The sequence below is a fragment of the Myxine glutinosa genome, chromosome 7, assembly GCF_964187855.1.
Source record: "Myxine glutinosa chromosome 7, kmMyxGlut1.1, whole genome shotgun sequence".
In the NCBI taxonomy this organism is placed as follows: Eukaryota; Metazoa; Chordata; class Myxini; order Myxiniformes; family Myxinidae; genus Myxine; species Myxine glutinosa.
The window spans coordinates 125,630,839-125,646,486 of record NC_136267.1 but is presented as its reverse complement, the minus strand read 5'-3'; the positions used below and the strand labels follow the sequence as shown (position 1 = coordinate 125,646,486).

General features: G+C 45.7%; 1 protein-coding gene across 4 annotated transcripts in view; it reads right to left on the bottom strand.

The window, feature by feature from the left end:
- The window catches only part of LOC137431634 (protein TANC2), a 384,138-nt gene that overhangs the window by 226,695 nt on the left and 141,795 nt on the right, over positions 1 to 15,648 (bottom strand). For all 4 annotated transcript variants that reach the window (XM_068123171.2, XM_078782260.1, XM_068123170.2 and 1 more), the window contains one exon: positions 14,728 to 14,841. In XM_068123171.2, the coding sequence (XP_067979272.2) occupies positions 14,728 to 14,841 (114 nt within the window). The remainder of the gene's footprint in view (positions 1 to 14,727; positions 14,842 to 15,648) is intronic.

Genomic DNA, 15,648 nt, shown 5'->3' with positions numbered 1-15,648 from the left:
GACAATACAAAAGGTCCTTGTGATAAAAATGAGAGAAAAAAAGCAAACTGTGGACGCACATTTTCTCAAACTCAGAAATAGTAAAACAATATACACACCAGACAGCAAATGATCAGAAATAGTCAAGTGAGAGCTGAGAGAGTCTAACTCATAAGCAAACGGCCAGCTATTTATTCCCAAACAACCATATGAAACCTTTAAAAAATGATTTTAAAAGGACATTAATATTGGAAGAGTTCAGCAAAGACAAACGCGCACACACAGTATCAAAAACGACACAAATAGCCAATCGTGTTTCAATAAGCACAGTGAATGGTTGAGGATTTCAAACAGAGCAGTGAGATTTTGATTTTGTTGTTCTTCAGTTCTAATACTACTGTAGCATATTGCCCTATACAAGTTATAACTGGCACGAAGTGCTTCCTCAGCAGAGCAAACAACAGTACTGTTACGCCTGTCTTTACCAGGGCAGCCAGTAAGCTCATGGAACACCGATAACCTGTAATACATGGCATTATTGGCAGCACTCTTACGAAGTAGAACACACTTCGATGATATTTCCACAAACAAGCTGACTCCTTAGGATGAATAGCTTAAGATGGCCCAATCTTTAAAGGCCCCAACTATTCCCACCTTCTTGTGGGGTGAGCCCAAATAATCTCTAACCCAAATCTTCCACGAATGGACTTGTCAGGCCTGATGTTTGACTGAAGGTGATATTAACAGGGATTTATCATTTGTTAAGGGGGTCACCAATACAGTCGTGGCAAAAAATATTAGCACACTTGCCCTTTTTTCAAATAATACACCATTTATAATTTCGTGCCATTTCAAAAGAGGAAGCACTTCGTACCATTTCAAATAATGCACAGCTGCTTCTGCTGTCTCAACAATGGATGGAGGTCCTCAATGTCAAACAAGAAATCAGAGCTGTCTCCCTTGACATATCTCGTGCCTTCGATACGGTTTGGCACCCCGCTCTGCTCACCAAACTCTCCTCCTATGGTATCCATGGAAATCTCCACACATGGCTTGCGGAGTTCCTCTCTGGTCGTAGTCAACGTGTGGCCCTGAATGGGTTTCTCTCATCTCCCCTTCCTGTTCAGGCTGGAGTTCCCCAAGGCAGTGTTCTGGGCCCTGTGCTTTTTCTGGTCTTCATCAATGATCTCTCCGACTCTCTGAAAAATCCTCTCTATCTCTTTGCTGATGACTCCACTCTCTGCCGCTCCATACCTCATCCCTCAGATAGGCAGTCTGCAGCCTCCTCACTCTCTGCAGACCTGGACAAAATCACAGACTGGTCAAACAAGTGGAACATGTCTTTCAATCCTGATACATCTCACACGCTCACTATGTCTCTCCGAAAAGACCGACTGGACAACCCTCCCATTTACTTTCTGAACAATCCTCTCAAAGAAGTTCTGTCACTCAAGCTTTTGGGTCTCACTATCTGCCATGATCTTTCCTGGGAAAACCACATTTCAAATCTGGCCTCCAAAGCCAGTCGCCGACTGGGCATCCTCCGTCGTGTGAAGTCCTTCCTTGGCACACCTGAGCTACTCACCACATACAAGGCTTTCATCCGCAGCTCAATGGAATACTGTTCTCCCCTCTGGGCTGGTGCTCCTGCCTCACACCTAGCTCGGCTTCACGCTGTTGAAACCAAAGCTTTCAGAATCATTGGAATCTCCCGCGAGGAAGCTAACTCCGAGGACCTTTCACTCACTCACCGCAGGCAGCTTCGTGGTATTTCTATCTTCTACCAACTCCTCTCCGGCCTAGCTCCCCCAGCTCTGTCTGTGCCCTGTCCCCCAAATATTCCTACTGGTCGCACAAGATCTGCCAGCACCCCTCTTATGGTGAAACTGCCAAAATAAAGACTCTCTGCTCACCTTCACTCTTTCATTCCTCTTTTCTCCCACATCTGGAACAAACTCCCTCACTCTCTTCAATCCCACTCTTCCCTCGAGGTCTTTAAAACAGCTGTTCACCACATCTCATATCCATCCAAAACCGTGATCTTTTCTACCCCTGTTAATTCACCCCAGATCCACTTTATTGAAATACCAACTTCTTTCCTGTAAGTCCTAGCAGTTTCCATGTGTTTTATACCTCTCCCACCCTCCCCCCCCCCCCCTTCCCATGCCCCTCCCCCAAGCCCTCTCCCTCCCACAGATCTCCAAATGTCCCTGTTCTCTGCTGTTGCACTTGTGTGCTTCCTTCTCTCTTCCCATCTTGTCTCCCGCTCCCTTTATCCTGTTTTATGTGTCAGTTTCTTTTTATGTGATCAATGTTAGCTCTTACAGGAGCCTCAATCTTCTACACACAAAAAAAAAAAAAAAATGCACCATTTCTTCCAGAAAATTATTGAAATGAAAAAAATATTTTGGCATCCACACATGTATTTCTTTGGTTTGCAGTGGAATAAAACAAAAAAGCTGAAAAATTCACTAAATCTTAGCTTGTTCCACACAGAAATTCGAAAATGGCCTGGACAATAGTATTGGCACCTTTAAGAAGTTGTTAGAAATACTTAGATTTAAAGCAGGTGATTCTCCTTTGCTTTGGAATTGAACTCATCTGTGGTGAGTTGCAGGTGCCTGCAATATAAAAAATCATTTATTCAACCAGTTTGAATGGAGAAAAGGAATCATTCTGCTGTTTTGTGCCACTGTGTGTACCGCAATGAGCATGGAGAAAAGAAAGAAAACCAGAGAATTGTCCTAAGAGGTCAGACACAAGATTGTGGCCAAGCATGGACAATCTCATGGCTGCAAGTCCATCTCCAGAGACCTTGATGTTCCAGTGCCCACCATACGCAATGTTATCAGAAAGTTTAAGGCCCGTGGCACTGTAGCCAACCTGCATGGATGTGGCCGCAAGAGAAAACTTGAACGAAGATTGCAGCGAATAATTGTTTGAATGGTGGAGAAAGCACCTTGTCAACTGCCAAACAGATTCAAGCTGACCTTCAGACACAAGGTACGACCGTTTCAACTCACACCATACGTCGCCAACTCAATGAAAGGGGGTTCTATGGTAGGACACCCAGGAGGACCTCACTGCTAAGAAAGCCTGACTGGAGTTTTCCAAAACACACCTGAACAAGCCAAAATCCTTCTGGGAGAATGTCCTGTGTACAAAATCTCTTCAAAGAAACAAAACAGAACACAAAATGAAGCCTTCAAAGAAGAGAACATCTTCCCCACAGTCAAACTACAGTCAAAAAAAGACAAATGGAGGAGGTTCAGTGATGTTTTGGGGTGGCTGTGCTGCCTCTGGCACTGGGTGCCTTGAATGTGTGCATAGCATCATGAAATCAGGAGATTACAAAGGCATTTTGGAGCACAATGTTCAACCCAGTGTCAGAAAGCTAGGTCTTCGTCAAAGGTCATGGGTCTTGCAGCAGGAGAATGACCCCAACAGACAGTTTTAAAAAAGGACTCAGGAATGGTTCAAGACAAAACACTGGACTGTTCTGAAGTGGCCAGCAATGAGTCCAGATCTAAATCCCATTTAATACCTGTGGGGAGATCTGAAAACAGCAGTTGGGAGAAGGCACCTTTCAAATCTGGGAGAACTGGAGCAGTTTGCACAAGAAGAGTGGGTCAAACTGCCAGTAGAGAGGTGTAGGAAGCTCATTCATGGCTATAGGAAGCTCTTGACTTTAGTTATTTTGTCCAATGCTGTGCTACTAAATATGAAGTCTCGGGTGTGAATAATTTTATCAATGCCATTTCTTTATATTTTCTGATATTGAAGGATATATTAAGTTCTGAATGAAAAACAAAGGTTCTGTGATGTTAACTGAAATTAATTGTGGAGACCAAATACTTTTGTCAATTTAAACTTATTTTTAGAGAAAATTGTGAGTTATTTGAAAAAAGTGCAAGGGTGCCAATATTTTTGACCATGACTGTAACTCTCCAACTCTTAATCAAATACACCATGGGATCTTTCATGTCCACCATCCAATGCTAGCAGATAGGATGTCTATCTTAACTGTCATTTGAAGGACAGCACATTTTATGATGCATTAAGGCTCCACCTCGAGAGCTGGTCCAAAACAGAATCAGGAGCTGCTACAATACTTGGAAAATGTCTTTCAACCCTGACAGATCACACACATTCACTTCGTCTCTCCGAAAGGACCATTTGACAAGCCCTCTCATTTACTTCCTCAACAAACTACTTGAAGAGGTTAAGTCACTGAACCTTTGCGCCTCACCATCAGCCATTATCTATCTTCGGAAGACCATATTTCCAAGATTGCCTTCAAAGGCAGCTGCTGACTGGGCATCCTTCATCGTGCAGGGTCTTTCCTTGGTCAATATAAACCTTTTTTTTTTTTTTTTTTTTTTTGTATACAAGATCGAGGCTCGTGAAAGAGCGAACATTAATCACACAGAAAGACAAACCGACACATAAAACATATAACATCGGGAGCGGTAGACAAGATGGGGAGAGAGGGGGAAGGACACAAACACAACATTTGAGAGCAGGGACCGAGAGACATGGAGACATCGAGAGATCTGAGAGAGGGCGAGGGCTTTGGGGGGGGGGGGCATGGGAAGGGGGCGGTGGGAGAGGTATAAAACATATGGACACTGCCAGGACTTCCAGGAAAGAAGTTGGAATTTCAAACAAGGTGGATCTGGGGTGAATTAGCGGGGGTAGAAAAGATCAAGGTTTTGGATGGGGGAAGATAAGAGATGGTGGTGAACAGCTGTTTTAAAGACCTGGAGGGAGGAGTGGGATTGAAGGGAGTGAGGGAGTTTGTTCCAGAGGCGGGAGAAAAGAGGAATGAAAGAGTGAAGGTGAGCAGAGAGCCGAGATTTCGGCAGTTTAACCATCAGAGGGTTGCTGGCAGATCTTGTGCGACCTGTAGGAATATTTGGGGGACAGAGCACAGAGAGAGCTGGGGGTGCAAGGCCGGAGAGGAGTCGGTAGAAGACAGAAAGACCACCTACCTGCCTGCGGTGAGTGAGTGAAAGGCCCTCAGAGATAGCTTCATCGCGGGAGATTCCAATAATTCTGAAAGCTTTGGTTTCAACAGCGTGAAGCCGAGCTAGGTGAGAGGCAGGAGCACCGGCCCATAGGGGAGAACAGTATTCCATTGAGCTGCGGATGAAAGCCTTGTATGTGGTGAGGAGCTCAGGTGTGCCTAGGAAGGACTTCGCACGACGGAGGATGCCCAGTCGGCGACTGGCTTTGGAGGCCAGCTTGGAAATGTGGTTTTCCCAAGAAAGATCATGGCAGATAGTGAGACCCAAAATCTTGAGCGACAGAACTTCTTGGAGAGGATTGTTGAGAAAGTAGATGGGAGGGTTGTCCAGTCGATCTTTTCGGAGAGACATAGTAAGAGTGTGAGATTTGTCAGGATTGAAAGACATGTTCCACTTGTTTGACCAGTCTGTGATTTTGTCCAGGTCTTCAGAGAGTGAGGAGGCAGCAGACTGCCGATCTGAGGGAAGAGGAATGGAGCGGCAGAGAGTGGAGTCATCAGCAAAGAGATAGAGAGGATTTTCGAGAGAGTCAGAGAGATCATTGATGAAGAACAATCTTTGACAATCTACTAGGACTTCATTCGCAGCTTGATGGAGTGCTCTCTCTCCTTTGGGCTCGTTCCCCTACCTCACATCTTGCCCTTCTTGATGACGTCGAGAGCAAGGCATTCAAAATCATTGGCATCTCCTGCTACCAACAAGAGTGTCTAGGCTTGTTACTTTCGCATCGCAGGCAGGGTGGTGGACTCTATTCTACCGTCTCCTTTTTGGTCTGCACCCTCTATACTCTCTTAGCTCTGTCCCTCACAGGTTTCTACAAAATGCACACGGTCTGCAAGTAACCCTCTTTGTTCAACTCCTAAAATCCAGGTTCATTGCTCATCTCCATTAATTTGTTATTCTTTTCTCACGCTTGTAGAACCAACTTCCCCAATCTGTTCAGTCCCATTCTTCCCTCCAGGGCTTCAAGAAAGTGGTTCACCACTGCATCAGATCATCCCCCATCCATACTCAAAAAAGTGACTTCTTCGACCCCCAAGTGAACCAATTACCAAGCACTCCCCATTTCCAAGTTATTGTAATTTTCCCCCTCTGTTGGTGTGTTAGTCTGTCTGGAAAGGTGAGTTTGACTCACCTCTTTTGGTGTGTTAGTTGTCAGTTGGTTTGTTCCTTTTCTGTTTCATCCCCACTTTGCCCTTCCTCTTCTTGCTGTGATTTATTCAGCAGGTGTGCAGCTTGTTCACCCCCCTCCCCTCGATCTCACTTCTACCCTGCTGTTGGTGTTTCCCCCTTTCCATTTTGTTCCCTACCATGAGCCTCAATCAAGTATACAAAAATAAACATGTGAAACACCAAATCAACAGTTTCTAATTGGATCGGGAATTTAACCCAGAATAGGCAGTTTGTGCTACCTCTGCACCATCATGTTGGAATAGGATGTGGCTCAATTACACACTACCCTATTTATCAGAGATAAGGAGGAATTTTTTTTATATATCTATCGATTTATCTATATATCTATCTATCTCGATATCTATCTATCTATCTATCTATCTATATCCATCTATATATATATATATATATATACACATAGATATATATATATATATAGATGGATATAGACAGATAGATATCGAGATAGATAGATATATAGATAAATCGATAGATATATAAAAAAAATTCCTCCTTATCTCTGATAAATAGGGTAGTGTGTAATTGAGCCATACTGTATATATATATATATATATGTCCTGTGTATTTGTACACAGGACATTCTCCCAGAAGGTGTAATTGATATATATATATACTGTATATATATATATATCGATATATACATATATACATATATACATATATACATATATATATATATATATATATATATATATATATATATATATATATATATATATATATATATATATATATATATTGCGTATTTAAAAAAAGGTAATCCGAATTCAAGGGGTTAATATGCAAAGTTTATTTAGTTTGACAATTTACATGTGGCTTACCAATTATGAGGAGATCCTCAGCTTTCCATTGATGCCTTTCATGCATCATTGCTGTCACACATGACCGAGTACATGTTCATTGAAAATGACAAGTTCAAATCGCATTTTTACAAGTTTGGCTAATCGCAAGACAGTTTTAAGTGGACGCATTACTTGTCGACTGCCAAGTTGATTATGTAAAATTGTTAAGCTGGTCTGGTAATCGTCGGTTGCATCATCCTTTGTTTAAGATGGGTATTTAAGATGGGCCTACAGTGTATGGGTTTAGAGACAGTCTGAGTCATTGAAAAGATGGTTCAACTTACGACTGAACAGCAGACCTTCATGGTTCCAACCTTTCACCAAACTGGAAGTTTGCAGCAAACTCATGATGCGTTCAGAGAACGTTTCCCAGAACGGGAGCCTCCAGCAGCCAAAACCATCTGGGCGAATGTTAGAAAATACCAAGAGCATGGCACTCGCCTTCACCGCAACAAGGGGAATTCTGGTAGGACGCGCACTGGGCGATCGGAAATGAACATTGCAGCAGTAAGGCAGCAAATATTGGAGCATCCTAGGTATACCAGCGCAAGACGAAATGGGACGGGATTGCCTTAGGCAACATTCAACCGAAACACAAGACTGGACCTCCACCAAAATCCATATCGGATTCATATCCGGCATCAACTTACGCCAGGGGATTTTGCCAGGAGGCTGGTTCTTGCCGGATGGTTGATAGCACGTTGGAAAGCAGATGTCAATTTCCTGCGGTATCTCGTGATCGGCGACGAAGCTGCTTTCGCCATGGACGGCAAGGTCAATACCCATAATGTTCTTGAATATGCACCGACAGGACAACCCCCGGAATTAATTTTGACACCAACATGAATCGACAAAAGTGGACTGTTTGGTTGGGACTTTGTGGAAGTGGTCAGGTGATTGGACCATTTTTCTTTCAAAGGAATGTCAATGGTAACAGGTATCTGCAGATGATCAGTGATGAAGTTTTACCACCGCTGGAGGAGAACTTTGAGCGACAGGTTCATGGTGTCTTCAGATATCTCTGGTGGGCCCAAGACGGCGCCCCAGCACATCGTCTTATCCCTGTCCGAGATCGACTGAGGGAACTCTTTGGAGACCGAGTCATCGCCCTCAACCATGCAGTGGAATGGCCGCCAAGATCACCTGACCTCACACCATGTGCTTATTTCCTTTGCGGACATTTAAAGAACAAGGTGTTCGTAACTCCTCCCCGTGATCTTGACGAATTGCAGGGCCGTATTCGACATGAAGTGGATGCTTTGCGCAATGACCCGGCTATGGTGAGATGAGCAGTTCAGGGCATGCTCCACCGCCGTGAGCTTTGTGTTGAAAGGGGAGGTGGACATGTTGAAGGTGTGGGTGCATAAAGGCCAATCATTCCTGAGAAAAGTTTACATCTGACATTCATTTTGCACCAATTATCCTAACTTGCATCGATGAGCCAAACTTGTAAAAATGCGATTTGAACTTGTCATTTTCAATAAACATGTACTCGGTCATGTGTGACAGCAATGATGCATGGAAGGTATCAATGGAAAGCTGAGGATCTCCTCTTAATTAGTAAACCACATGTAAATTGTCAAAATTAATATCCTTTGCATATTAACCCCTTGAATTCGGATTACCTTTTTTGTGATACGCACTGTATATATATGTATATGTATATATATATTATATATATATATATATATATATATATATATATATATATATATATATATATATATATATATATATATATATATATATATATATATATATATATATATATATTGCCGTGCGACCGCCTTTGATTAATATCAGGCGGTCACGGATGCCGATCGCGAAGGCCTTAGCCCCCGAGGCGAAAACTCAATGGCGGATTCCAAAAACAATAGCTACACCAAAGCGTGCAGGATGGAGGGGGGCGCGAGACCCCTGCGAGAGTGGGACTCTGGGAGGGGCTATAAAACCCGGTCCGGATCCCCGAACTCTCTCTCTCTCTCTCTCTGCCTCCAGCACCTGTTAAAATCAACCACACGGAAACTGCGTTCAGGTTTATGTGCAGAAAAATAATACAAGGGTTTATTGCAAAGAATGGTGGGACAGGAAAAGCACGCGCCGGTAATAAATATCATAATCGGGACATCCCCACACGACAGATTTCAAATACAAACGAGGGACATGTGAATACCAAAAGAAATGTCTCGTCATGCAATTGTGAACGCGCAACTCGGTCTTATCTGTCCATCATCTTCAATCTCCGTTGCCCACACGCGGCTCCTTTCGTCCAGCGGCATGCCTCGCTCCAAGCTCCAAAGCACCGAGCACCAAGTACCAAGAGGTCGACCCTCGCGCACGGTCGACAAGCCAACTCGGATCGCACCGGGCCTTTGAACTCAAACCGTGAACTGCGAACCGAACTGGTCAACTGCTCGCAACTGACAGGGCCGGGATCTCTGTCTGCACCGCTTGCCAACTGCTCTGGCTGGGAAAACTCTTCTCCACTCCTCAACTCGGGCAACTCTCTCACTCACTGCCAAGTCTCTCTCCGTCCTTCCAACTCACTTCTCGAACAAACTGCGTCTCAAGACTCACTGCCACGTCGCGTTCGGCGCTCGCTAATATCTGCTGGCAGGTGACGTCAGCCTTGGCGCGCTGCCAACCAATCAGTTCCTTCCACCGAACCTCCCAGCTTCCCTCAGGCCCACGCCCACCGCGCCTCCCAACCTCGCTCCCTACTTGAGGTGGATAGGTCTGCCGGAGATGTAGGTGGCGGCGGCCATTATCGGCGGTGTCCCGGCCTGGTTTCCTTTTGCTGGTTCTCTTTCACAGTCATGTCAGGGAAGGGCATTATTTAGTGTTGCAATAAAGATCCTAACTAAGTGTCTAAGTGGTTGCGGTGCCAAAAGGGACAAAGGTTTGGCTGACCAGGTGAGACATACAAGGGCGCTACTCTTTAATCCCTTACTCTACTTAACACACGAACCTCCTGGTAGGTTCACAAGTGTACATCTTACCGACAAAACGCCTACACATGAAATTACAAGGTCAGATTCCTTACCGCGACAGACGAAGCACGTTACCTATTCAGATCTATCTGCTCTACATATCACTACCCCACCAGACATTATTTATTTTTATATATATATATATATATATATATATATATATATATATATATATATATATATATATATATATATATATATATATATATATATATATATATATATATATATATATATATATATATATATATATATATATATATATATATATATATAGTTGCAGTTTTGAGAATAAAAGCAAGCCCCCCTCTTAGTTAGTTGCACCACAACATGTAGCCTCGCTTTGTTCAGTTATGTCTTATTCAATGTTAAGTATAGTCTCCTTTCCTGTGTTAGTATGCGTTGAAGCAGGCACGTAAGGGTAGGCTTCATTGTTCATTGGGCTGGAATGCCATGTGCTACGCCCAGAACAAGTCTGGGAGGCCTGAGGCAGGAGCTGAAGGGGAGTGGCCGGTAAGCGGCGAGCAGCCAGTGGGAACTAAAGGGGAGTGGCCAGCGACGGCAGCCAGGGGAGGTGCCTCGAACATTCGGGTGGGACTCTGGGAGGGGCTATAAAACCCGGTCCGGATCCCCGAACTCTCTCTCTCTCTCTCTGCCTCCAGCACTGTCTGTCTCTGAGCTCTCTGTCCCGGGATTCTGAAGCGACTGTGCGTGTGATCGAGGCTCTCTGTGATCAGCTCTCTGACCTCTGTGATCGAAAGCACGAACTCTCCCTGTAGTCTGCATTCTGCCCCTGTTATAAGCGCTTTCGAGGGCGATCTCTCCAGGGGCCCGAGACTCAAACGATCTCCCTGCCCGGGGCTCCCTGCACGTGCTGCGAAAATCCCAGGGACACGCCCAGCGAGCTGACCGGGGCGAACGGCAACAACGGCCGCGCTTTGAGCGCATCCTTCTTCTTCCTTCCTTTCCCCGCGTGAGTGAAAGGGCCCTTGTCCGGGGATTAAGTTAAGGACATTATGTTTCTGCCCTGTGTCTCTTTGCCCTGATCATTGTACATTGTACATTGTAATAATAAACCTGTGTTCTTTTGCATCCATTTGGCAGTTCACGTATTTTCCCGCCATTGGCTTCGCATTGTACGAATAAACCGCTCCATCGGGTTCAGTAAGAATTAACGGCATGAGTCACGTGACACGCAAACCGCTCGGGCGTATCAGACTAGCGTGACTTGTGCGAGGTCCAGTCCCCGTTCTCGTGGCGGCGTGTGTATAGAAGGTACTTGGGGATTCGACCAGATACCCTTCCACACGCTTGCTACGGGGGTGGCGGCTGGAATTGCTCCGCAATCCGCCCCACGAGTGTAAAGTGGGTAGCGGCCTCGTGGACTCAAAGGCCCGAGGAGGAAAAGGGTTTAACCCCCCTCTGTAAGTCGACGGGCTCGAGATCCGCAACAAATTGGTGTCCGGGAATGGGATATTTGGAACTAGAGTGCGCTTCACGTGCTCGAAATTACGAGTGGACGAAATTTAGTTTTAAAACCAAATTAAATTCGTACAATGGCTGGCCAAAACGACCAAATGCCGGTGGGAGTAATAGATGAGGGAGAATTAATGGCCCAGGACCAGCAGGAAGAGTTGGTAGTGGAGGAAGCTGATGAGGGCGCGGCAGTTGGTGAAGAAAATGGTGGCGCCTCGCACGTGGCGGCGGAGGCCGAGCCTGCGGCGCCAATGGATATGGGCATATTAATGGCGCAAATCAGAACATGCTTTGAGGTGCATAGTGAGAAAGCAACCAGGGATATGGAAAAGATGGGGGAGGAGATTGGGCGTAGGATGAGCAGGGACGTCGCGGTGGTATGCGACGGGGTGAAGCGCTGCGGAGAACGCGTGAGGAGTGAGATAAAGCAGAGCACAGCCAAATTGACGGGGGCTATGGGAGTAGTGATGCGGGGTGTAGAGAAGCCGATGATCGTCGAATTGGAAAAGAAAATTTGGGGGGGGGGGGGGCGGCGAAGGCTGAGTTGGAAAAGGAAATTTTAGGGGCACCGACGATCGTCGTGTTAGAAGAAACAATTGGGGCTGAAGAGACAGAAGAGACGAGGAGTGAATCACGGGAGGTGGAAATGGAGCATGTACAAAGTTCGTGTTCGCACCATGATGCCGTGCTTGCTGACCCAATAAAAGTTTGCAGGTGCTGGCGGAGAAGCAGGGGAAGGAGAGCCCCGAGGTGAGTGGCGCTAATGGTGGGATGTGTTTGGCACGAACGGGTGCTCGGCGAGCTTGGGAGAGAGGCGAGACCCGGGCGTTCACGAAGGGCCCATTGTGCGGTGGGAGAGTGGTACGGAGTATGAGAGAGAGTGCGTACCGGAGTGCGAGGAGAGGGAGTGTGCAGAGTGTGCGATGGCCGAGTGTGTAGAAGAAAAGTGTGCATCAGAGTGTGCGATGGCCGAGTGTGTAGAAGAAAAGTGTGCACCGGAGTGTGCGATGGCCGAATGTGTAAAAGAGAAGTGTGCACCGGAGAGTGCGATAGCGGAGTGTGTGAAGGGCGCGTGTGCACCTGGGTGGTGTGCACCGAGTATGCGATAGCGGAGTGTGTGAGGGGCACGTGTGCGCCTGGGTGTGCGAGTGTGGAGTGGGTCGCACGTGGTGAGGACACGGCCCAGGCATCGACACCGACCGGGGTAGTCCTTAGTGGGACGGATAGCATACGTGAGCCCCCGGTGAGTTGTGTGCTGCAGGGACCGGCGGGGATTGGTGCCGCGTCGGTCTCACAAGAACCGGCGTGCACGATTCGTGCCTCCGGCCCCCGCACTGTATGGTTGGCGCCGTTTGGCGGCAGAGGCGATCGGCCGGGTTCGAGGGGTGGTTCGGAATTTCGGAGCCACGCACCTTTTCGGGTGAGGTGCGCTGACCGTGACCGGTTGGGTCATCACGCGTGGGACCGAAAGGCCCCGCGCAGGGATGGAGCCCAGCACCTGGGCCCATCAATCCCTCCCCACGCAGATCGTGAATGCCGGACGGACACAACATACAGGCGACCAACCACCCGCATGGATCGCTCAGCCCTTCGAGGCCGAGCCGTGACAACGTACCTCCACATGGAGGGGTTCATAGTGTAGAGGACTGGTGAGAGTAGTGTACCCCACATGGGGGAATGGTGGGGGGGGGGCATGAGCACTAGTTTAGGGGGATGGCAGTGTTAGGCACATGGAGGGGCCAGCAATGGTTGCCTCCATGGGGCACCGAAGCTAGCCGAGGGAGGGCTAGGATAATTGTTAGGGATTTAGAAGACCTTAGGGACAAGAATTAAGTTGGACACCTGAACTGTAGAGGGGACGTAGAGAGTTTAGGTGGTTGTTAAAAAAAAAGGGTGTGCATAGTGTAAAGGGACGACGAGGGAAGCACGAGTTGTATGGGAAATTAGGTAGATAGATGATGCTGTGTGTTTGAGGAGTTTTGAGTGGAGACAAACGGAATTGTGTTTGAGGTGTGTGGAAGTAATGGTGTGCAAGATATTTGGTGTACAAGATAAAAGGTGTGGAATGCTTGGTGTGGAATGCATGGTGCGAAGGATTAAGAAAATAACGACTGGGCAAATCTGCACTAAAATTTGGCAAATGTTCTGGGGGTAGCCACTGTCAGGTCATGGGTACAAACTACAAGGTGCTGCAAGGAGGAGGGGGGAGGGGGGGGTGGGGGGTTTGAGGTGTGTTTTCACCACAATAATGTGTTTTTTACCACAATAATGATTTTCATTTGCCTTTACCACAATAACTATTTAATCTGGATAAACAAACAAGCACAGTATAAACGGTTCCAAAGTAGCAAAGGTTGTGTAGGACTCGTGTACCATGCTGATTTATAGCCATTATAAAAAGCAACGTCACGTAACCATCACCAGTAACCAGGAAGTGAATAAAAAGTGATGCCGCTTTTGAAGAAACAATTCAAAGAAATTTAAACATGATAGATAGCAACTCAATTGGGAGTCATACGACAACTGAGAGTGTAGCTCATATAACAGGAACAGAAGGGACATATTTTGAACCCGTCTCGAACATGAACAAATATTATTCCTCGGATTCTTTATCACACAAGAGGTTCTTGTAGATGCTTCTCTATAAGTGAGACTTTAAAGTGTCACATTTTAAGTGTGTAACTCCACTGCTTACAGCCTTACAACTGACATTAACTCGTGCGAGACTGAAAAGTTCAGGAAACAAAAACCAGATATTGAAGAGAAGTAGCAGCAGCAGAAAATTGCACTTTGGCATAAGAAAACCCCAAGTGACCTCACAGCAGGGTGAGGGGTAAAGATGGAAAGCAGAATAAGGAAGGACAGGGTAAAGTTCCAAGTCACCTCGGAAGCAGAGGAAACTGCCAAGGATTTTGTTACAATTACTCGGAGCAGGAGTGGAAACTAGTCAATCAGCAGAGGCCATGTGTGCACTTCAATCAACAAATACAACCATCAGTTCATTACATCAACAAAAATAAGAATAGATATTTACCTGTCGAAATACTGTCCTTCCATTTCAATTTTAAAGAAGGAAGGATGAAGCTAAAGCCATTTTTAAACATCCAAATGTTACTTTTTCCAAAATCATCTCCCAGCAAATGCACTGCATGCTGTTATAGATATGTGAAAACTTTTGGTGAAATGTTTTGCCAAGTACTCTATTTGTTGCTGTCGTACCGTGTGTGTGTGAGTTTTGTCCATCGTTTAACAAAGCTGAAGCAGTGGATGGCAGGCTTGTGCAATCCGGAACCCGAGGTGTTTCTGTGTAGTGAAGCTTCTGCTGAGAATGACCTGGTAAACAGATGTTATACAATCATTATATTCTGAATTCTGAGTTAAAAGCACACACACACACACACACGCGCGCGCACGCACGCACACACACACACACACACACACACACACACACACACACACACACACACACACACACACACACACACACACACACACACACACACACACACCTTTCATCCATGAAAGAGACAAACAACAAGTGATGATGGGTTGTACTTGCTGATGTATGAAGGTGCGTAAAACACACCTCTAAAATAGATACTTTGCGATGCCGTCAAAGTATATGATTTGCTGAAATACACAGTATGGAGCCAATTCCACACATGGGACGAATGTGTATTTCATTCCACACAAGCCAAGCCCAATGTACCGACAATTCTAAATATGTCTTGCCTGAATTCCTTCCCATTATTAAACTGTACTGCTATGTGTAGGCATCGCTGACAAATGAAGCAATCAAATAAACCCAGCCATCGTGAGCTTTTTTTGGATCAGTCAAATTTCAAGGCGAAGTTTAACAATGTACCGCACTTAAAATGGAGGAAGGGAAAGATCTGTGAAACATAGAGCAGCAATAAAATCATTGTAGTAATAATTGTATAATAAAACACAATGTCAGTTTGTGTGTTTGTCCAGATGTCTGTCTGTCCCTCTTCATAAGGGTAGATTTTAAAGGGCAATCTTTAAACACGAATGCATGTTCTCTGCGGTCTGTTTTTGAGGAAAAAACAAACTTGAAAAACATTCTCCATGAAAGAGTAATTACATCTCTTCTATCGGAATTGTAGACGGTAGCTTGCA